Source organism: Brienomyrus brachyistius, chromosome 2 (assembly GCF_023856365.1).
Source record: "Brienomyrus brachyistius isolate T26 chromosome 2, BBRACH_0.4, whole genome shotgun sequence".
NCBI lineage: Eukaryota > Metazoa > Chordata > Actinopteri > Osteoglossiformes > Mormyridae > Brienomyrus > Brienomyrus brachyistius.
The window spans coordinates 6,036,743-6,059,547 of NC_064534.1; the positions used below are offsets into that span (position 1 = coordinate 6,036,743).

General features: G+C 45.4%; 3 protein-coding genes across 5 annotated transcripts in view; all 3 read left to right on the plus strand.

Moving 5' to 3' along the window:
• The window catches only part of adamts12 (ADAM metallopeptidase with thrombospondin type 1 motif, 12), a 30,830-nt gene extending 26,861 nt beyond the window's left edge, over positions 1-3,969 (plus strand). For both annotated transcript variants that reach the window (XM_048998287.1, XM_048998288.1), the window contains 5 exons: positions 268-420; positions 1,319-1,492; positions 2,320-2,466; positions 3,189-3,339; positions 3,831-3,969. In XM_048998287.1, the coding sequence (XP_048854244.1) occupies positions 268-420; positions 1,319-1,492; positions 2,320-2,466; positions 3,189-3,339; positions 3,831-3,946 (741 nt within the window). In that variant the 3' untranslated portion in view covers positions 3,947-3,969. The remainder of the gene's footprint in view (positions 1-267; positions 421-1,318; positions 1,493-2,319; positions 2,467-3,188; positions 3,340-3,830) is intronic.
• Positions 3,970-6,308: 2,339 nt separating this feature from the next.
• On the plus strand, positions 6,309-11,877 carry c2h5orf34 (chromosome 2 C5orf34 homolog). Its single transcript, XM_048998333.1, has 10 exons — positions 6,309-6,840; positions 7,505-7,594; positions 8,235-8,815; positions 9,000-9,098; positions 9,184-9,301; positions 9,683-9,774; positions 10,164-10,233; positions 10,544-10,653; positions 10,844-10,884; positions 10,978-11,877. Exons 1-10 carry the CDS (start codon positions 6,646-6,648, stop codon positions 11,193-11,195), a joined length of 1,614 nt encoding a protein of 537 aa, XP_048854290.1. The 5' UTR covers positions 6,309-6,645; the 3' UTR covers positions 11,196-11,877.
• Positions 11,443-22,498, plus strand: LOC125722161 (FYN-binding protein 1). 2 transcript variants are annotated; one of them, XM_048998307.1, is made up of 18 exons: positions 11,443-11,583; positions 12,158-12,851; positions 13,951-14,041; positions 14,604-14,692; positions 15,208-15,230; positions 16,280-16,323; positions 16,915-17,050; positions 17,205-17,364; positions 17,526-17,583; positions 18,839-18,855; positions 18,994-19,057; positions 19,518-19,549; positions 19,658-19,739; positions 20,480-20,579; positions 20,800-20,962; positions 21,146-21,179; positions 21,436-21,467; positions 21,946-22,498. In XM_048998307.1, exons 2-18 carry the CDS (start codon positions 12,215-12,217, stop codon positions 21,966-21,968), a joined length of 1,785 nt encoding a protein of 594 aa, XP_048854264.1. In that variant the 5' UTR covers positions 11,443-11,583; positions 12,158-12,214; the 3' UTR covers positions 21,969-22,498. The 2 variants fall into 2 exon arrangements, with proteins under 2 accessions (XP_048854264.1, XP_048854275.1); XM_048998318.1 differs by having other exon boundaries at positions 11,474-11,583; positions 12,116-12,851.
• The last annotated feature ends 307 nt before the right edge of the window (positions 22,499-22,805 follow it).

Below are 22,805 nucleotides of genomic sequence, written 5' to 3' on the forward strand. Positions count from 1 at the left end.
TAGCAAGACTGTGGGAGTACTGTGTGTGTTCAAGAGGGGGCGAGGCATTCAGGGCTGATTTGGTCCTTTCCGGTGTTGTGGGAGTACCGTGTGTGTTCAGGGAAGTGGGGAATTTGGGATAGATTTGGTCCCTACTGGTACTGAAACCAAACCTACAGCTTTGCCCCAAATTCACCATGACCCTCTACTGGATAATAAAGGACAGAGGTGGTTCAATTGCTGTGCCATGACGTTTTCCTTCTGTTTCTGTTCCACGTGGCCCTGCAGTGCTCTACCTCCTGTGGTCTGGGGGCCATGTGGCGGGCGGTTACCTGCAGCTCCCCACAGGAGGCGCTCTGCTCAGACATCAGGAGACCGGACCCAGCCAGGAGGTGCCATATCCGTCCCTGCGCTACCTGGCACAGTGGCGACTGGGGCAAGGTGAGCAATATGAGTCGAGAAGGACCAGCAGGTGGCGTACTAGCTGATGCACCATGAGACTGAAAAGGCTATGGGTGCAGATCTAGAGACATGGTTACCGTCGTGTGTTTCAGCAAATTATTTGCATTAATCTTTCAGTTATTTAGGGTGAAAAGTTCTGCTAATTATGTGCTATTAATAGAAAACAAACAAACAAAATATGCATCAGCGACATCAACTAGCATGACAGGCTGGAAAGATGATGTGTTTCGAGAGCCAGGGATTGTGGTACAAGTGAAAGAAGAGGGTTTATACAGTAGCAGGTGAGATTTATTTGTGTCCTCTATTGTCTAATGTAAGTCCGGAAGAAAGGCCCCCTTAGGACAGAGGATGCATCGGCCCTGCACTGTAACAAGATACAAATGTGACCCATCACCACGAAATGAGTCTTAAGTCGCACTGGTAGAAATACACCCATAAGACTCATTTCGCAGTGATGGGTCACAAATGCCACAAACTCTGTTTTCCAGCACCTCAAGGCTCAGGGCCGTATTTTTAGTAATTTATAAACACATTTATAATCATAAAGCTTTATGAACATGGCTATAAATATTTAGAAAAAGGCATAACGCATTATAGCCATGTATGTTATGCATTACGAATACTTTATGCACCTCTCATCTATAATGCAATATGCAGTGCAAAGCATCCTTAATTCTTATACTGACTATTATAATACATTATGGAGGTATCTATAATGCATTGTAGATGAGGTGCATAAATCATCCATAATGCATGTAAATATTTATAGCCACATTTATAATGCTTTATGAATGCATTATTATTTGCTATGAATGTGTTTATAAATTACTAAAAGCATAGTCTGTGGTCTTCCTGTGGTCTTTCTGCGTGTCTGCAGTGCCCAGAGGGATGCCTGGGGGGCAGCAGGCAGCGTGACGTGCTATGCATGGACACCCAGAGCCAGCGTGTGCTACGCCCCTACCACTGCCAGGCGACGGGGCACCGCCCCCCCAGTTCTGAACCCTGCCTCTCGCAGCCTTGCCAAGCCTGGCAGTTCTCCCCCTGGGGAAAGGTAGGGTGGGTGCAAAATCCGCTTAATGTTAACATTTCACAACAAGCTATGTGCATCCCAGAAGCTTCCAGAGAACTTGAGAACATCATTGGAAAATGGTCCTTCATTTAGTTATGGTTTTTTTTTTATTGTGAACTGCACAGTGGTCTCATATCTCCAAGGATGTGTGGAGTGCACGTGTGTTGGTACGCTAGTTTCCATCCACATTGAAAGACATGAGGGTGGATGAATATATCTGTATTGGCTCTGTGGTTGAGTGTGTGTGTGTGTGTGTGTGTGCCCGCACGTGTGAGCCCTGTGATCTCCTGTCCAGGGTAGTCTTCTTCCTTATGTCCTCCGCTGCCTGCAGTAGACTCCAGGCCATCCTGTAACCTCAACCAGTGGTTGGAAGATGGATAGACTAAGATGGATGGACTAGTTCAGTTGCAGCCAAGACCGGCTTTTATGTGTTTTTGTAAACACTTGAGTGTGTGGATCAGTGGGCTGAACCTCCGTGCCTGTGACTGGACGGTCGTCGGTTTGAGCCCAGCTTCGCTAGAACATTCACATGTCCGTGGGCCCTTGAGCAAAGCCCTTAACCCCCAGCTCCAAGGGCACTGTTGCGGGTGTCTGCCCTTCACTGCCCTCACCCACATGTGTGTCATGGAAAGCAAGATGGGGTAGGCGAAAAGAGAATTTCCCCACATAGATCAATTGTCTCCATCATCGTCATTAAATGATAATTACTCTGGCACATCTATGTTGGTACAGGAGCTACGCTAAAATAAGTTGATTTTTTTTTTAATTGAGTTGGTTGCATCATACAGTATGTCTGCTCCACCCCCCAGTGCTCAAAGAGGTGTGGTGAGGGCCAGCGGGAGCGCCTTGTGTACTGCCCAGAACCGGGCCGCTGTGAGCCGACCCAGAAGCCTAACAGCTCCGAGCCGTGCAACCAGCACTTGTGCTTCCAGTGGCAGGCCATGGCCTGGGAGGAGGTGAGAGGGCCAGTCCAAGTACAAACTGCTCTTCCTTACTGTGTGCAGGTGGTAGGAGGGTCAAGGGGCAGCAAGGGCGACGATGTGACTGGTTCAGCCTGGTCAGGTGATCGTGAATGATGTCGTTGTCGGCCCAGACTGAACCTGAATATAGCAGAATTTTGCATGAGGGTCCATCTATACTGCAAAGACCAACAAATTACAGATTTTTACATCAACTTTCAGAGTTAAAGAGGCCATTGAGTTGCAGGTTCATGAGTCAAAAAAAACGCTAAATGATGTAATGTAATGGTGCTGAAAACCATGCCAGCAAGAAGGAAGAGGGTGACCTTCCTCCTTATTCACTGCTTCATATTAATATCTTGTTAGGTATTTTCATTATTTTGTACACCCACTGTATCTGGTACCATTTTTTTCTTGCCGATTTTATATTTCATTTTAATGATTCCCAGACGTGTTTGGTGTATATGCTAATGCTGTCTGTGGAGTCATTGGGCTGACAGACTGCAAGCACTGAGTGTCTGTCACTGAGTTTGAATACCGGCTCAGTCCTGGGTGTTGTTGACGTGTGATTGCTTTTTTTTTGTTTTAACGCTCATTTCACTGACTGCTGGTGCTCTCTGTGTCCTTGCTGTTTGGTGTGTCGCACTCTCTACATTGGTGTTAACTGTCTGAACCGGTCGCTAACGCAGTCCGGGCCGTCTTGGTTCTGCCTGTCTCAGTGCTCCGTGAGCTGTGGGGGTGGAGTGCAGCACCGCGTGGTGACGTGCGTGAAGGAGGAGTCCGGCGGCACGGAGGGTGGCCAGTGTGAACGGAGCAGCCGGCCAGACAGCGTCCAGAAGTGCAACCTGCAGAGATGCGAGAGAGGCCCTGGTAAAGACCCTGCTCAGTGGCATGAGCTAATTCTTTGCCTTTAGCTGCTTAGCTTATGCTTTTACGAAAAAAGAGCTCGCTAACGTATCCCAGTTAGTGTAGATATTTAATGATGTTAGTCTAAAACAACGTGAGGAAAATAGACATACAGCTGCCACGTTTCCAGTTAATGCTCAGTTACAAGTCTAAGCAGTAAGGAAGAGGAGCTACACAGCAGCTTTGATACACAGCAAGAACCTAAAAGGCAACAATTCAATTTAGTGGATGAAGTGCAACTTCAGGAGCTGTCAGGGAACACGGAGTGGTGTTAAGTAGGTAAATATTGAATATTGAAGGATTTCACAGAACGACGGTTTCTGAGGCTTCGAGGTATTGAAACATCAACTACCCTCTGCACTAAAATGCAGCTTTTTAGTTGAAATGAATGTCGTCCGAATATCCAAGCTGGCACTGTGCCGATACGCTAATACGCTGCCTCTTCTCCTCCGCAGTGCCCAGGTGTACGAGGGACAGCATGTCCACACGATTCTGTGAAAAACTCAAACTCCTGGGTCGCTGTTCCCTTGGCTCCATCTGGAAGCAGTGCTGTATCACTTGTGGGGGTTAACCGTGATCACCCCCCCCCCCACAGCCCCACCAGTAAAAAAAAAAAAACTCTGTCATACTGGGAACGACCAAGGCGCTGAACCTCAGCAAACAACAGACAGACCAGAGAAACACACAAGAATCAAGAAACATGAGCGATTATATGTTAAATCAACTCAAATGCACACTAGGAACAGATACGAACAAAGGAAAAAAGAAAACACACAAAAACACGATTATCTTCAGTTGGCGGTGGGCGGTGCTGTATGTGTACCAATTTTTATTATGCTGCCAGTTGTGAGTTATGGCCTCTCTCAGACACACAGACATTGCTGACACAATGAACTGAACACCTCGCTGCCTTGTGGTCTGGTCCCACCAATGCTCTGTGGTTATTCCACCGCAGGAAGAGAAGTGGCCCCCCCGTCCAACTACGCTGAACATCTTCATGGTGCTTAATACCAGTCTTACACTGTTCTGTTCAGTGACTTTCATTTTATGCCTCATAGATGCCAAAGGATGGTCAGACTATTTTTTTCATGGATTTCCTTGATGAGGTGGAAGAGAGTAATGCATGCATGGTTACTCCGTCACTGAAACAGCCGTGGTGCTGGATTAGGGTTAGTAAATTTGCTCCTTATCTTTACACTGAGACCCACTGAGTGATGTGTTGCAACAGTCTAACACTCGCTGGTCGACGACAGAAATAAGTTTGTGTTCCACAGCAAAATGCAATATGGTACAGCTTTGTGTTAGCACAGTGTTCAGCCTTAGTGTTGGTTCAGGATAGGATATTAATCAATAATAATACAAACATGTTCAGCTGTATTACAAAGATTTTTTTATATGGATATTATAACAATTTAATTTCAACAGGATATTCAGACTGCTGCATTTGTATGGTAAATAGATAAAATATATGGTAAATAATGCACAGGTCCAAAAACAGAGGAGAAGAGATGAATTCCCTGCTGATGTGTTTAGAAGCAGGGCAGTGTGGGATACTGTGTATTTATCCAAATACTTCTAGAAGCTACAGGTGTCCTCCACAGTCAGCACATGGATGTGTCTGTTAACTTTTCTGTGCTTACTGTCACTCCAATTAGGCCTCTTCTGGCCTCTCAAACCACCTGTTCTTATTATGGTTGGCTAACACTTTTTTTTAATATGTTGTATCCCTTAGATCACTCTAGATTCACGACAGAGTACAGCGAAACCAAATAGAAACAAAAGCGGGGTTTTTAATTTCATGTTCAGAATTTCCCCATTACCCATTCCTTCGTACGTCAGTCATGATTTCAAAATCCACCAGAATTTAATCATCCTAGGACTGTTAAAAAAGGGTTCCTCTTTGTCAGGCATGTTTTAATTAGTGTAGGGAATATGTTCACAATATGTATGGGTCTGCATGGATAATGTTTACAAGGAGACTCACTGAAGTGTGAACTTCTACATGGCGATTGCTTGGCTGTATTTCCATGCATTTGTAAACGTGACCTCACGACTTTTTTTGATTAGTGAAACCAGTCAAGGTGCCAACAAGAACCAAATGAAAATGACCAAGGAAACAAAGATACTTTAAATATGGACCCTAATTCAGAATTTTACTTTCTGTGGTCCCATACTGAGTGATCTTTGGGCAGTGGTCACTTAGTAACATCTCACTCTTTCATTAAATCTGAATTTAAGTCACTCGACAAGCTGTTCACAATCAATTGTAAACTCATGCACCCAAGGGCATAACTTCCGGTTGAGCACTGGGGTGACGTTTTCACCCATTTGAGGGGATCCAGGGTTGTATGGTATCTGCTGGTTTTGATTATTGAGGGAGTTACAACTACCCACCCCCCATATTTTACATCTATGCATGTACCAACCTTGTAGCCCTTGAGAACTGGAGTATAAATTGTGCAAATATATTGTACGTCCGATTGGGGTGACCCCAAAATGTTCTTTTGTTGGTTTTGATTTGTTCTGAAATCAATGTGGCTGTTAAAACTGCGGTGCTAGCATTTCAGCTAACATCTGAATGTGCATGAGGTGTTGCTGGTCATCACTCTCAGGCCTTGATAATAGGTCTAAGTATTTGATAATGTACGTGACTGACAGATTGCCTGTACCTCGAATATCTGCATTAATAAATGCCGTTATTGACTGTGTGCCTTTCGCTTCACTTTAGACTGATATTTTCAAATCGCTGGGAAAATAACATCCAGATTTATTATAAACATCGATAAATCTAAAACTAAATAAATGTACAGATTAAGAAAGTATATAATCGCCGAAAATAATTAAAATTACTCCGAGTTATTTATTCAGTAGTTCGGAGTTATGTTAAACCCTTCCCATTGGCTAGAGCTCGCAACCCTACTGTCCAATAGAATCTCGCGATATTATGACGTCACGCTAGCGGGAGGTCCAAAAACAGAGCGTATCCTAAGAACTGGTAGTTTACTGTTACTTATTGTTAGTTTATAGTAAGTGGCTGCAAAAATATTTTATATTTACAGAGTCGAATTGCATGTCAAAGTTACATTCGGTACAAAGTTTGCTATACTCTTGATTTGCGAGCAGATACTTTATCCGTCTGGGATGTGTAGCGGTAAACATAGCAGTCAGCGGCTAACTAGTTTGGGAAGACGCAGGTAACCTGAGTGTGCCTCGCGGCAGGGTACCCGGGCTATCCAGACACCGGGTATAAACCCGTCCGCGCGGCCAGCTATGGCCGCAGTCTCCTTCTTGGTCCTCTTCGAGGACGACGCCCTGGAGGTGGGCTACAGCGATGGCTCCCGTTTGCAGCTGTCCCCGTGCGGCTCTGAGTTCATGTTGGAGGAAAGGCCGCCGGCCTCGGGGCACCCATTGCGGACGCCTCGCAGGCTCCGCCGGAGGACACGCTTTGTTACCAGCGCTCACAAAGTACGTTTAGCCCGCAACCCGTCAGCGCTGTAACGGCCGGTGTAGTAGGGGGTGTCATTTAGGGGTGCTAGTAAGTGCGTCAGTAATGCGGCTCATTTAGTTAGTCGTGAAATACAGCTCTGGGAAATAAATGACAACTCCATTTAACAAAAAAAAATTGCATTGTTAAATTCTGGTTTAACCCTGGTTTTGCATGGTAGGTTGCATCCAGGCTCAAAAGACAGCAGTACGCAAGAACAAGGTGAAACAAGAGACAAAAAAAACAGGCGTTATGCCAGGGATGACGTCAACTTATCTGACTTTCTCATGAATCATAGGATGACATCAAGTGACCTTCAAAAGGAATGGGGAACATTATGGTTTAGGTGTGAAGTGCATCACTAGGACAGTTCGTATCAGGCTTCTAGAAGCAGGACTGAAGTCCTATAAAGTAAAGATGAAACTGTTCATCAATGAGAAACGGAAGAACCAGGCTGCAGTTCGCAAAAAAAAAATATTCAGAGACGCACACCCATAAATTAAAAAATTGTGTTGTGCTCTCATTTTTTTCCAGAGCTCCTTCTTCCACTTTAATCTAAATCTGATGTTTGATTTCTTTCTTTGGATGATAAATGTGAAATAATGCCAACAGAAGAGCAGATGAAAGTGTTGCACTTGTTTTCAGGAATTGTTGGTGCAAGCTCTGGATTTCAGGAACAGGTTTGCGATGCGGCCGTACCTCCCAGAGGAGCTTCTTCCCATGGAGCGAAAAAAGGTGGCTGCGTTTCTGAGTTTCTCTGAGCACTGTACTATGAAATACTGGATGCTCAATTTTTTTCCAGATTTTTCTCATTTAAAATGCTGCACTTCTAGACACAAGTCTAAGAAGCTTTTCTACAGAGCCACCTACTGTTGTTTAATGGTAAATGGACTGCATTTATATAGCGCTTTTCTACTCCTACAAGTACTCAAAGCGCTTTACATTTCATGCCTCACATTCACTCATCCACACACTCATACATACACCGGTGGCGGAGGCTGCCATGCAAGGTGCCAACCTGCTCACTGGGAGCAATTTGGGGTTCAGTGTCTTGCTCAAGTACACTTTGATGGGGTCAGGAGGAACCAGGGCTCGAACCTGCAACCCTCCAGTTGCCGAACGAAAGCACTACCTCCTGTGCCACCATCTTCCCCGTTGTTTATGTGTAGGATGAGCACTATTGCAGTGGTGTTTAGTACATTCAGACCATGTATTCCCTTCTACTGTAGTATTTGCACCTCTTTCCATTGTTATGCTTATTGCAGAATTGTCAGAATAACCCACAAGATTAATTTGCTAAGCTTTCACCCTCAGTATATGTCAATTGAGATCATTATGTACATCTCATTGAAAAATCATTTCCTGTATTTCAAAGCTCTCCTTCACTGACGTCTCAGAAGTGGAATGGCCATCACTTTCGGAATCCTCTTCCTCTGACGGAAGTCTCGGCCCCCGCCGGGAATTTGTCGTCTCCTCACTGGATGGGAATGCGCGGCTGCAGCTGTCGCCTTGGGGGGAGGAGTTCTCTGTGGCGTTCCTCTGCAGCGTTAGTCAGGACCGGCCTCAGACGGCCAGCGGTGACTGTCCAGGTAGCCGTCCGGCCAGCCAGTGTGAGAAGAACAAGGGGAGGTGTAGGGAAAGCCTGTCAGACGTCCGTAAGAGAACAACCAGAGTGAGCGGGGCGCAGGGAGAAGCCCAGCCTGAGTCTCAGGGCCATCCCAGCAGCCCCCCCGCAGAGCCCCCCACAGGCAGGACGTATCTCTGCACCTGGGTGACACAGCAGCACTCCTGCTCCTCCCCACCACTGTTGTGGCGCCACCCGCTGTCTGTTGCCACCCAGCTCCGAACTGCCACAATAGGGGAAGAGCCGTCGTGTGGAGAAATGACGTCAGGAATCGAGAAGGGCAGCCTTCCCCAGTCCCTGCCTCTGCGATGCTTCTCTCCACACCAGCACAGGTCCGCAGGCTTTATAGCTTACTGCTGATGCAAATTAAGCGGGAAGTTCTGCAGTAGCAATAGAAGTAGCCGATTCTGAGAGCATGTATTTGTGTCTATATACTGTAATAGCTATTGCGTCATATTTGCTGGTGGTAGCATAAAATCTCTACCTGGCGCTCAAGTCCCACATGTCCTTGACAAGGTGGAGGTGCAGGGACTCTACAGGAGCACAGGGGGCGCTAGAGTGTGGTCCACATGACGAGCTTCTGAAGGTTATGTGGATCCAAGGTGTGCTCTATCGGTGAGTGGTATGCCTGTGGACGTCACTTGGATTAGTGTCTATTGTTTGTGCAGTCGCTGATATTACATCATGTGACCCTCTGCAGGGTCACTAACTCAGCAGTGACCATGATAGAGGTCTTTCCTGGTGATGGTTCAGTCATCCGCTCCAGCTCCACCCTGCTGGAATACTTCACCCATCACACCGTCGGACGTGGAGGCCTGGTTTGTCCCAGGGGGCGCTAAAATGATTCCAGTAGTTGGTGTTTGAGATTCAATGTGAATTAAATGCTGACAGATTGGCTGTTGCACACAAATATAGTGAAATTTATTTTTAAGAATGGCTTGATGAGAAAAATCCCTGAGATGTTCTCAGATGATTTGCTCTGCATGGTATCATTTTTAAAATGTATGGGGAATAACACCTTCTAAAGTAAAGAGAAATCCCCAGTTAATTTTAAGCTCTTTTGTCACCGATGTGTAGTTTTTAACTGCCACACAACTGCTCCGCCCTGTGGATTGTAGTAGTGTCTGTTGAGGAAGCAGCAGGGAATTGGCCTGTGGTCTGGTGAGCCTCAGAGGGTCAGTCCGTGTTCCTTCCTTCAGGGCACGGAGAAGACGTACCTTCTGAGCAGCCTCCCGCCTGATATTCCCGGGCAGCCATACTCGATAAGGTCGCTAGTGGCTCGTGCAGGCAGGTGAGCTAAGTCGCCGACTTTAAATCGTAGAGAAACCACCGCTGGGCCTGAATGTGGGTTATTTCCCTCGGTTAGTATGTATCTGACACTGGTTGAATGTCGGGTCATGTGGCTTTGCACTGTAGCAGTGTCCGGACAGTTGCCAGTTCGAATCCTGTTGAGCAGAAGACAGCTGACCCTGTGGTCTTACCCCGAACGTCATTCTCACTTGCGTGTTTGTATCTATTCTGTGAAGTTGATGGTTCTGCCACCTTTTCCTTTGCACAGAAGTGTCTGAATGAACAACAAAAATGAATATGTATAAAAAAAAAAATAGATGGCCGCGGTTCACCTTTTTCACTTGACCTACTGAGCGTATGTTCTGTTGGTGAAATATGGGCCTTGTGCAGGATCATGAAGTGCTGCAACGAGGCCAAGTTCACGCTGAACCTTCCCCTGTCCCGCTGCTGCTGGCAGGAGGTAGTGGCCAAGTCTGTCCATCTTTTAACATTCTATACATCTGATTACTTCTAAAGCTAATTTTTAGTGCCTTGGTTAAGGGACATGCCTGAATAACCCTTTTTGTGACTAGAACCACTAGTAGGAACTATATTTCTCTCACTTATTAATTTTATTATAGCCATAAATTTTTGTCAGCAGAAAACAAAAGTCAGTTACCTGATTTACACAGTTTTAGGGTTTTGCTGTGATGTAATTGTGAGGGCTGGGGTGCCATTCTGAGCACAAAGCTGAAAGAACCAAAACGGATCCAGTTCTTGTCTGTCTGCAGGAGAGCAGTCGTTCAGAAGCCTCTGTAGTGTCCCGGGACCCCCGTGCTCTCGGTCTTGGCTGTCCAGGCCGTCAGGAACCGTTTCAGTCCCATCTGTCGGAGCAGAACTGGTAAGAGGGCAGTTTTGCGTAACGTCATTGTTGCCCATCCCCTGCTGGGATAATGTCCTCATGCTCTACAGTCTCCAAATTCTACTGTTAAAATCCCCCGAAATCCATACCCATTCCCTGTGATATGGTTGCAGATATGTTGTTTTATGTTGTATAAGTATCATTAAAATGTTTGCCCTCCCTGTTGCAGGTCTGCAGAGGCAGAACTGTCGAAGATCAGAAGGTTTAATTGTATCCCTTCAGTCTTAGTTTCTGATGGTGGGTGGGTTGGGGGGTGGGGGGGGGGATCTGCTGTGCGGTTCCTCTTTAATCGGGATCTTTCAGACTTGCTGGATCACAGCCGGCTTCTGAGGTCCGCTGGCGTCTCCTCCGGGTCTGATGGGCTGGGCACCGGTCAGCCGGTGTCCCTCGGTATCCCTGCAGTGACCCACGAGGAGATGAGTGGGAAGAGCGTTGCAGTGTCACTGCAGCGCACCTCAGACACCATCCGCGGCATTGAGGCTTTTCTGTCAGGTGATCTGACGCGTCAAAGCCCGGCGTGAAGGGGACCGCCCTCCCGCAGCCCTGGCAGCCAGCCCACCCCCCTGTCCGTCGGCAGTTTATTTCCTATCCATGTGACTCGCCACCGGATGAAAATAAGGAGGGAAACGTATTACTCTGATAGGTATCTCATTAGTTAATACCAGTCAGCGACACCTTCAGTGATATTCACATGGAAAACTGATACATGGCAAGATTTCTGTTCTTTTTCTCAGTTTGCTGCCTATCTTGACGATTTCCTGGTGCATATGTATATACCAGCACATTTATGGGTTATATTGTACAGCATCCTGTGTGAAAGTCTATTATAAGTAGTTTCGCGGGTAGCGTGAACTTCCCCATCAGAAGCGAACGAGCGAAAAGGCTGTAGAATAAAATCATCTCAAAAGAGTAAGTGTGTCATTTCTTTTTATCTCTGATAAAATACCCATATCAGTTTGATCTGTGTTAAAATGTCCATACTGTGTTTTGTATTGTTAGTATTTATTTATCTGGTATTTTTGTCCGGACAAGATTTATTCTTTATGCATTCAAATGGAAAACATTTCTCTTAAAAATGCTTCACATTGTTGAATTGGTATGACTGCAAATGTGTTTCCAAGACCCTTTTAAATGACTGAAAAGGAACATGCCTTCCATTCACACGTAAAAAAATAAATATAAGTAAATTGAGATTTATTTACATTTGCAAAACTTTCCTCTTTATTTCTGACATGACTGATGTGAGAACTGGTGGGGATGCGTCGATCTAAAATGCCCGAAATGTTTACCAGCATTGAACTGTTTAAACTCCCTTATTAAAACGGTTTACTTCGCGTGTTTAATGCTTGACCAGTTCCGTGTGCCAGCTCTCATTCTACCATTGTGATAACGTGATGTTGTGATAACTGCCAGCTCCTCATTATTCTTACGGCTCCAATAGTTCCTATTAGGTGATGTTCCTCTCTGGGCTGTGGCTTTATAGACCGCAGTTACACGAGACTCCCCTGCTGCAGAAGAGCACGGCGGATTCCAGGCGGCCATGGCGCACGTCAGCTCGGTACAGGCCCGCCGAGCGGCCCTTGAGGGCGCCCTAGGTGGGAAGTCTGCGAACACTCCGGAGCCCCCCAGCCCTGCTTTTAAAGCTAAGCTTTCGGAGTCCCAAAGCAGCGGAGGCACCCCCCGAGCACCACCACAGTTCACCAAGCCGTCCATGCCTAAATCCTCCCTGGGTGGGGACAAACCGACCCCGGTGGTGTCGTCTGTTCTTCCGAAGCCCTACCAGGCCCCCGAATGGCCAAAAAACCAGAACAACCGTTCAGGATCCCCCAAACCCATCCGAGGGCCCAGCGCCAGCCCTTTCACCGCGCCTGAGCCTGAGAAACAGGCAGAAACGCCCCTGAGGACGAAGAGCAACTTCGATGGCGGCAACAAGTTCAGCAACGTATCACCCATGAGCTCCGCGCCACCAGTGTTGTCCTCTAAGCCATTGCTGAACCCACCTACCATAAAACCCAGCCTACAGCCCAACTCCCAGGCCCAGGAGAGTGATCCCTCTACCCCCAGGAAAAAAACCTTGCCAAATATTTTCAGTCTGGGGAACGCACCCCCGAAACCGAACAGGCCCCCCAAGGTCAACCTGGAGATGTTTACAGGGGACAGAAGGTGCGTGAAAGATGGTAAGTCTTCCTCTGCTGTGGCCACAGGCTAAGGTACAGGTGATCAGTTGAGTAATGATGAATTCTGTGGCACCCAGAAGTTAGTAATGTATAAATTTGGCATGTCTGACATTACAACACACCTCACATTAATATTTTAGGACTGCTACTAATATGCTTATCAAATTGTGGGCGTCAGTAAGGCTCCATATAGTACCGGAGCACTGGCATCCGGTGAAATGTTTATGTCCGTCATCTGAAGCTCTGGTGATTATTGAACGTGTGATATAGTGCAGGCATGCTGTTTTGTTGCTCTGTATAAATGCATTTTGGATGAAAAGTAAGACCAACCTGCATTTTCTATAAGGAAAAAATAAAGCTATGTGACATTTTGTTATGGTTGAGGGTTTGAATCTCTTGTGAATCACATGGCTTTCTTCCTGCAGTCCAAAGACATGGAGTTAGGCTGTTAATTTGTGTCTCTAAGTTGCTCATTGTGGGTGTGTGTGTGTTATGTATATGTCACATTGTGGGGATTAAAAACCTGTTGTTTTAATGTTGTGGGGACCATTTTTTCGGTCCCCAGAAGGGGAAACTCTGTTTCTTTATAAAAATCCCAATTCTTGCATTTTGTTTGGGTACTTATAGTTAAGGTTATGGCTGGGTGGGGTTAAGGTTGAAATGTCTGTGATTAGGGTTTTTCCCACAGAAATGAATACAAATGTATGTGTGTGTGTGTGTGTGTGTGTGTGTGTGTGTGTGTGTGCGTCTTGCGGAGGATGGGAATCCCATCCAACTAGTCCGCCAGCCTTGTTCCTTTGACAGTGTTAGAGATAATGGCTTGACAAGCTAAGAACTTTACTTATAGAGCGGACTGACCTCTAAATGCTACACCAGAATAATCGGCCAGGCCCACAGCAGCAGAAGAATGTGCTTCCCCTTCAGACCGGCTACTTCCTTTTCTGCTTTCTCTTTTCAAAGCAATGTGTGAGCGTGTGGACAGAGTTTGACTAAAACACCCAGCATGCTTCTGAGCCCGTGACCGTGGGAGATGCTGGAACTGTGGGATGGAAGCAGAAATGTAGTCAAGGTGAAATTGCTGCTTTATTTTCTGAAACAGACCCCAAACAGAAGATGGGGGGAGCTTTCAGCAGCCAGCCAGTGATGCCCCCTCCTGCCCCGAGCCTTTCCCTGCGAGCCCCATTGGCTAAGTGAGTTCTGGAGGTCATTTACCGAGCCCGTCCTTCACTACAGAGCTATGTGTTGTTTCTCACATACACACACGCAAAGATCACAGTCCCCCTCCCACCCCCACCCATGGACTCTTCTGGCTAAGATTCTTACAGGAAGTCACACAGTCAAATGTACAGTAAATAAGTACTCTGTGAAAACAAAAATGATAATGACCATCTGTGTAAAACTGCAGAAACATCACACAGGCTGTCGGAGAACATAGAGTGTCGGCATGGAGCGGCTCCTCTGTAGTCCAGAATGAAAAGGATTATAAAAGAGTGCTGAGGAGCGCAAGAATACCAGAACTACATCACAGTTATTTTTACGGCTGCTTGTACAGGAGGTTAACGCTGAACAAGTGGACAACGATTAGGAAACGCAGGCATTTGTGTCGTGACGGATGCTGAATCACACCTGAGGTGTGACGAAGTCATGGTGCATTGAGAAGAATCCCATTCTTAGCTGGCATTTATGTTAGATGGCAGCGGGGCTGCTGCCCTGACCTCCTGCTCCTGCTTCCTCTCTGTCTTTGGCACCCAGAGCTCAGCCTGAACTGGAGGAGGAGGAGGAGGAGGAGAGCTACGATGACGTAGGCCTCTCGGGCGCCCCGCCGCCGCTGCCCCCTGGAGGTGAAACTTTTCAATTCGCTCACGTGGACGGGAAGTTTTTTTTCGTTTCATGGGAGTCCGACTGAAATGAGGTGGCATAACTACATTTAGAAGATAAGAGTCTGTGTGGATTAAAAAGCTAAAAATTGTGGTGTCGGATGTGGGGCAGTAGCTGATGTGATGCTTCTGCCTATATCAACGACACAAGTTTGACCTTGAAGTTCGGCTCCGTACCATAGTTCGGCCATAGCACCTGGTCCCCATTACACATTGCACATTAATCTACATAGTTACATTTGTATTAAGATACTGAGGCATTCAACTCGCTACTCTTCCTGATCATGTGACTGTTATACTCTGCCAGCTTAGTAACCCTCTTTGTTAGTGAACTGTCAAACCCGAGCTCTTTGCCCTTTGACTGTTCTTTATTTTCTTTGCTGTGGGTTAATGCTTCATGGTTAATTGGAGCTGTGTCTGCTTTTCTTTTTCTCCGTGTCGGAGGGCAGCTCTCACCCTTTCTTGTCATTTTCTTACAGGGCATCCCAGTATGAAGCCAGAGGTACCGTTAACTGGAGATGTGCACCAGATCAACCATGTTGAGAGGCTTTAGAATTGAAATTTTGACACGCACAACTGAATGCACCTCCCTTATTTAAAATGCTAATGTTTGTATGTTCAGTTTTGCATCATGTATTAATATCCCAACAAACTGTGCAGCGATCCGTAGGAGATGCCAGCCTGGTGTATCTGTCACTGACCTTCCTGATAGCCCCCGGTCCATTCCTTCAGGCCATGGGACAAATGCTACCGGAGGTGGCACCCCAAGGCAGGGGTGCAGATATTAACAGTCAGGTTCCCATTTAAGGCTGACTTAAACTTCTGTTTCAAGCCTACGTCTGCCAAAACGTTAGGCGTTGCATACTTTTAGATGTCACATTTATTGTCTTCCCATCCTGTGACATATTCAATTTTTTGAATCACGCAGTGAAACCGAAAAAAGCAAACTTTTAACAAAGCGTCAGTTTGCTGCGTCCGGGGTATATTTGTGTTGCTTCAGACTTCCTTTAGACAAATTTGGAAAAATGTTGAGCCCCTGCAAAGTCACCTGTTAAGCATTTTCCCTTCTAAACTTAGTGTCTATACTACATTATTTAACGCTAGATATATATATATAGCACTTCAGTTTCAGTCAGCGATGTTAAGCGCACCAGGGATGTACGCTTTCATCACCCCCACTCAACACAAAAAAAAAGAATGCAGTGAAGCAGACCAATCACGATTGTTGTGGTCTGCGTCGTCGCGACGTGTGGTTACATTTCTGGGGAGATTCATGTCAGGCTGAGGCGTAGGCTCGTTTCACTCAACCTTAAGATGCAGCCTCCATCAGGCTTCTGACTGCCACAGGCCTCAGCTGCCTCCCCGAATTATGCTGAGCCGCACCCCCTTGAGAACAAAGTGGCCAATGGGACTTTCTCCCGCAACAGAAGTGCCACTACACCTTGATACTACGATGGCATCCTGCCTGACCTTCCAAGCATGTGTGTGAGTTAGCAGTCAATTGCACACACCCGCCGAAGTTAAACGTTTTCCCCATTCTGCTTCTAACAGGATGAGGGTGGCGAAGAGATGTACGAAGATATCGAGGAATTGAGGTGAGAGCATTATTTTGACTCCCCACAGAGTCAGTGTTCACAGAATGCGAGTTATTTTCATGTTGCGACTATTTGTATCTGTAGATGCACAGTGGGCTCCCCAGTCGGCACTCGCTGAGCTCAACTAACAAAATAGTGAATGGCGCAGTGCTGATCCCATAGTCATAATATTTATCAATCATAACCGAAAGATGATACACTTAACTCATGATTCAAGTTACGCACTACAAACAAATCCCCTCACTTATATACAGTTATACGTCACTCACGAGGATTAAATCACCCTGACATCTTAAAGGTGAGAATATTATTAGAAAGACTGGATTTAACAATATTGGTCGGCAAATTCGGAGGAAAGCAAGGAAACACGTACAGCTTTGTAACTGTGGAAGTTCCTGTTATGGTTGGTGGATCTAGGACCCCATCTGAATCTGTGGTTCAGGCAGCCAGTATCCGTGTTTTCACCATCTGAATGGCATCAGACAGCCTCCATGGACCTGCCCACATTTCTATGCTAGCGGTCGCATCTCTCCTATCACCATACAATAAAGACCGCCTCCTATATTTCTATGGCTGTGGCAAATGCCGCAGGACGCCAAAGGACTCCAAAGAAACGCGAGAGCAGGAAAAGAAGAATGAAAAGGATAAAAAGAAAAGATTAGAGCAGGAACGAAAAGAGCAGAAGGAACGAGAGAAGAAAGAGCAGGAAGTCAGGAAGAGGTTCAAGGTACATTTTTCACTTTTAATCACTTGTGAGAAGATACTCAAGCCCCGTTGACGCTCTTTTGTAGACATGCTGTCATCTCCATGGTTATTTCAGCTGCCGGTTTCACATGAGTTAATGAACCTCTTTTCTATGCCAACATGTTTCTTGCACTTAGATAATGGGACCGATCCAGGTTATCCACACGGCAAGAGCCCGCAAGGACTGTAAAGGGGGCAAGAACGACCTCTCTCTGAAAGAAGGACAGACCATCGAGATCGTGCGCATCTCTGACAATCCAGATGGCCGCTGGCTGGCGCGCACATACGAGGGCTCTTGTGAGTGTTTGTGAGCCGAGTCACCCGCCAAGACCTGTTTTATGCAGATGGACACATTTGTTTACTATAAGAGACCTTTTGTTTGAAAATTCCCCTTCTGAAATCCCATCTTTTCAGTTCCCTGTTTTTCGCCTCTGAAACTAGCCCCATGTTTATTGCAGATGGTTACGTCAAGACCGCAGCGGTGGAAGTAGAAGGGGCGTCTCAAGCACAAACAGGGTGGGTCCTGAACCTCATGACAGCAATTCTCCGTTCCTCATACTGATCCCATTTACATATATGCCATTACAGAGAAATGAAATTTAAATAGTCCATTTAGTAACTACTGTTAATTGCTCATACAATACAATACCAGTCAAAAGTACCCATAGAAAGGTTTATTTGTACCATTCTCTAAGTTTTAAAATAATTACAGTATAAAGACATGAAAACTGTAAAGCAATATGGTGGTATTTGTTTGGGGGGTGGGCATACGGGATAGGACTCAGAAGATTGCCAGTTCAAATCCCAGGCTGGGGAGAGTCATACCACCACTGGGCCCTTAACCCCAATCGCTCCAGGTCATGTCAGGTTTACGTCAGGTGGCCAGGTCATGTGATGCGAAACTGGGTTTTTTTTCTCCTTTGTAGGCACCTTGGTGTGTCCAGTCTTTTGACCTGCACTGTAAGATTGACTTCTGATTGGCCCAGTTTGGCTAGGAATATTGGAATGAAGGATTTGGAATGGGTTATTGGAATTGTAATTAGGGCTCGGGATGAAAACTAGCATACACGTGGTCCTTGGGATTGTGTGTGAAGCCCTTCTTTATGTAGCCTGTCTTTGGCAGTGGGGACATGGATTCACTTGTGTTGGTTAGTTTGGGGGTGGCATACATAGGCGCTGGGGGGGCATGGATGGCCTGGCAGGTTCAGGACGCCCAGCAATCTAACGTTGGGGCCCGGGCAGCAAAATCAACCGAGGGGGCCCAAGGTGACATTTTGTCGGGGGGCAGAATTTCTAGCTATGCCCCTGGAGGGACTTGGCTCGTATTGCTAGGCTTAAGCCAGGGTTCAGATCCCACCTTGGCTGTGCGTGGCGTTTACATGATCTGCGTCTGTCATGTCCGGGTGCCCCCGTGTCCTGCTGCAAACCAAGACAAGCCTGTAGTGCTTGATGGTGTGTGTATCTACTGTATGTGCCCAGCGATAGCCTGGCCCCCCGCCTACAGAAAACCCCTCACTGGTGCCATTTACTGCCCCAGGCTCTATGACCCTGATCAGGATAAATGGTTGGAAGATTGTGAGATTTGGGTACTTTTCATGTTTGGTAATGGTTTACTAATGGTGTGGTGGGTGGCTTTGGCTAGCAGGCAGACCAAAATTAAATTATGGTTTATTTAAAATGCAAACAGAATTACTGATTATGTTTTTGTAATCTCATCTTGGAGCGATTTCTTTGCCTCAGTACTAAGCACAGCCATCTTTTTTGCCTTTAGGGGGAATAACAGTGAAGGTAAGCTTTCCATAATATTTTGATACTTTGTTTTTGTGGATAAGCAATCGGATTAAGTGCGAAGTGGAATTTAAGATGCCGCCTTGCAGTCAGTCAGACAGCTGGGCAGCAGAAAATTTGAAAAAGTCTCTGTTTCAGAGTTTCCTCCCCCTCTGGAAGAGGACGAGATCTACGACGACTTGGACGATGGGGACCTTAACTTGTAAGTGCTCTGGGGTGGCAGCTAGTTCGGGTAATGGGAGCGAATCACAGCCTTTATAAACCTGAACTCTGAGCCAACAGTGCGAGGTGACAGACTTAACTACTGAGCCATTGTGCTGCTTCTTACTATTGTGAGCTGTAAGTATTATTAAGATCGATACTGCTGACATTTACATTGGCTTTTGTAGTTGCACATTAGAACACTAATATTAATGTAAGTCACGCTTATGAAAATACAACTGAGATTGATGTATAGAATAGAATGTATTTTTTTTGCACAGATAAATACAGCAAAGAATTTATATTTGCATATGCCATCTTATGGATGGATAGATGGACGGATGATACTTATTACATAAACGGTTCTGAGTTCTGTAGACCTGTTGCTATGATGCCTAGGGTGGGTTATTTAAAGTTCCAGGGATTTCATCGTCCCATGTCATGTTTTTATTTTCTTTCAGACCCCCCCCTCCTATTCTGGATGAAAATAATGGTAGGACTATGTTCAATAAAAATTCTTTCGATTTGTTATTTTTCTGTATGTAACGTTAATAAGAAGGCTGTGATTTCTCACTTTATCTGGGTGGTTTTTGCTCTTCAGAGGGGCTGGGGGCAGCCAGTGGGGATGAGGTATACGACGATGTCGACAGCTCCGCCTTCCCCCCACCCCCTCCCATGAACAGGTAGCCACATCTTTCACGCTGTGTCATTCCCAATGATAACCAGCTGTGTTTCCTCTAAAGTTTACTGCAAAATCTAAGCAAATATTCTAAACTTTTTAAATTGTCATTTTAACTTCAATCTAGGGGGCGGCATGGTGGTGCAGTGGTTAGCACTGTCGCCTCACACCTCTGGGACCCGGGTTCGAGTCTCCGCCTGGGTCACATGTGTGCGGAGTTTGCATGTTCTCCCCGTGTCGTCGTGGGGTTTCCTCCGGGTACTCCGGTTTCCCCCCACAGTCCAAAAACATGCTGAGGCTAATTGGAGTTGCTGAATTGCCCGTAGGTGTGCATGTGTGAGTGAATGGTGTGTGAGTGTGCCCTGCGATGGGCTGGCCCCCCATGCTGGGTTGTTCCCTGCCTCGTGCCCATTGATTCTGGGATAGGCTCCGGACCCCCCGCGACCCAATAGGATAAGCGGTTTGGAAAATGGATGGATGGAACTTCAATCTACGAATTAGAAAATTCTGTTCCCGTTGCAGTTCTACAAATTTCTTTTACAGCTCGTTAGAAAAAAACAAAAAAAACACCTCCAAGTATTTTTTTAACGATATTTGACGGTTTTTTTCTCTGCACAGTTGAGCGTGCCCATTAACGGATCTTCAGCCTGTGTCTTATGACTGTGCAGATAGTCAGTGGAAACAACACTGCAGATGTGCGAGTGACCCTCAGTGCTTCCATCTAAGATGTTTAATCACCCTCAGTCTACCACAGTTGAAGCCCAAGGGGAAACTGGAAGAGAAGGACCCCAAAAAGCAGAAGAAATTTGAGAAGGAGGAGAAGGATTTCAGGAAGAAATTTAAAGTGAGACTGTTGTTCCTTCATTATAATTAGAATAAGCTTCAGTGTCTGATTCTGGGTGGCTGCAATAAGGCAGCTTTCGTCTGACCGCACAAAGATCGCTGTTTCAGTACCATTATTTCTGCTGTTTGTTTAAATTAACTTTCACAGCCTTTTCCTCGGTTTCAAACTCTTTGCTCACACGTTCTAATTACGACTTTCTCTTCCCTTTGATTGGCGACAGTACACTGGTGAGATTACCGTACTGGACCAGGTAACTGTTGTTCCTGTGTTGACAAGTAAGAAATGGGGGAATAAGGACCTCCCACTGAAGCCTGGCGAGATAATTGATGTCATCACAAAGCCTGTGGATAACAAGCTGATTGGTCGAAATCAGGATGGGAAGTGTAAGTGGTCATGTGAAATCATGCATGTTTATCTTTATCACTCCATTTATCAATGAAATGCATTCATTTGAATTACACTAATTCACCCACTGCAAAATTAAAGCAAAACAGTACATAAGTAAGCTGTTTTAAATATGTTACGAAGTTTTCAGCTCATTGATATGGTTTAACTTTTTTTTGTAGTTGGTTATGTCTCAACTAGCAACATTGTGGAAGGGTGAGTAATGGCTAAAAACAATTATTCTGTTGCCTTGGGAACTAATCTCACAAAAACGTGATAGAAATATATAAAAATGTAAAATGTAGTCTTTATGGACTAAACCTTAAAGTGTTCACATGCCTATTCTGTTGCGAGGAAAAATATGTGATCACAATGAGACTTGATATTGAAGTACAAATTGAATGTTTGAGAATTCTCCTGGAGGAGAAAGATCAATGTTTTTATGAGGAAAATGTCTGCTGGTTTCTAACAGGGACATTGATGTTTACGATGACATAGGTGAAGGTAAGATGCATAAGTATATTTTTATATGCAAGCCCTTGATCAGCCAATTGTATAACCATGTATATATATAACTTACTCCTCCTACTAGAGGTACCGATTAATTTTATACAGCTGCATGTCCCACTGAAATAATTCAGATTAAGTATATTTTATGGCAAAATGCAGGCTGGGGCTTGAACTGGTAAACATTGGGTGACAGTTCATTGTTAGCCTGCCTACTTTGGCCGCCGTGTAATTAATAAACTACCAAATGGAAATGTAGATATATACTGGCGACAAACAGACCAGAATGTCATTTAAGAGCCAAAGTGGCACCTGTCAGCCTCAGTTACGCCTGCAGCAGAGTGGAAGGAGGACTTCCTGTGGCCCAGCAGGAGCATTTGGCGGCTTGTAGATGTGACGACGGGTGCAGGTTCACCCCCGCTTGCAGGACGTGTGCATGCGCGACTCCTTACTAGCTGCTCTTCATGTCTTGCAGGCTGCATCTATGACAACGACTGAGAAGGTGCCACAGAGGTTTACCACTCTTCGCTAGGATGGTGGCCATTTGTTTGTGTGGTGTGTGTGGTGTCTCAAAATTATTTACTGTGCATGAATGCAAGAGAATTATGGAGCATGATAATATAACTGAAACAGTCTCTGTACCAGCGTGTTCTACAAAAACAAACAAAAAAATGATCGGGGGATGGGATTCCTGTGTTAATATTTGAAGCCCACAGTGTTGGACAGAGAGTAAAAGTCAGTACTGGCCATCTTATGCCTTGATGCAAATGTTGCAGGAGTGAAAATGTTCTTTTCTTACTCTTAAAAAAATAATTTGGCATTCAGTAGTACTTTCATCCTTTTATTCACCCGGACATCTTCACACCTGTGGTCTAAGCTGAGGGTCCTGTCCTGTGGTTTGGAACCACTCAACATTGTTTCTGATTGATCAAATTTATAATCAAGTCTCACTGTAACTTTGGATACTTTTTCTGACTTTTTGCTATTTGCTTTAAATGTATTTAATAAAATGTTATATTTAAATGTTGCATTTTTTGACAGGCAGTTCATTTTTAACAAAGAACGAACAGGGCAACGTACCTCTGTTCTAAAATACTGTTTTCGATTCCATTGGTAGTGGCTGCAAATATGAAACAAGCTGAATTACTATTTCTATAATAGAATAGTAATAATGCTATTTTCAGTAAAGACAACCCTGAACAATGTGATGAACAGGGTATAATATGTACCGCTATTCAGCATATTGCTCAGAGCTGGTCAAAGTCGTCCGTACTGAAATTTTTGCAGGACAACTGTTGTCCACTTGGTGATGCTATAGAATAAACAGAAAAAGCC

Coding starts and splice junctions, on each gene's coding strand:
- c2h5orf34 (XM_048998333.1), top strand. CDS start 6,646: ATGGCCGCAGTCTCCTTCTTGGTCCTCTTCGAGGACGACGCCCTGGAG. Junction 8,816..8,999: donor TTCTCTCCACACCAGCACAG/GTCCGCAGGCTT, acceptor GTCCTTGACAAG/GTGGAGGTGCAGGGACTCTA. Junction 9,302..9,682: donor CCGTCGGACGTGGAGGCCTG/GTTTGTCCCAGG, acceptor TCCTTCCTTCAG/GGCACGGAGAAGACGTACCT.
- LOC125722161 (XM_048998307.1), top strand. CDS start 12,215: ATGGCGCACGTCAGCTCGGTACAGGCCCGCCGAGCGGCCCTTGAGGGC. Junction 12,852..13,950: donor CAGAAGGTGCGTGAAAGATG/GTAAGTCTTCCT, acceptor TTTCTGAAACAG/ACCCCAAACAGAAGATGGGG. Junction 17,365..17,525: donor GCGCACATACGAGGGCTCTT/GTGAGTGTTTGT, acceptor TGTTTATTGCAG/ATGGTTACGTCAAGACCGCA.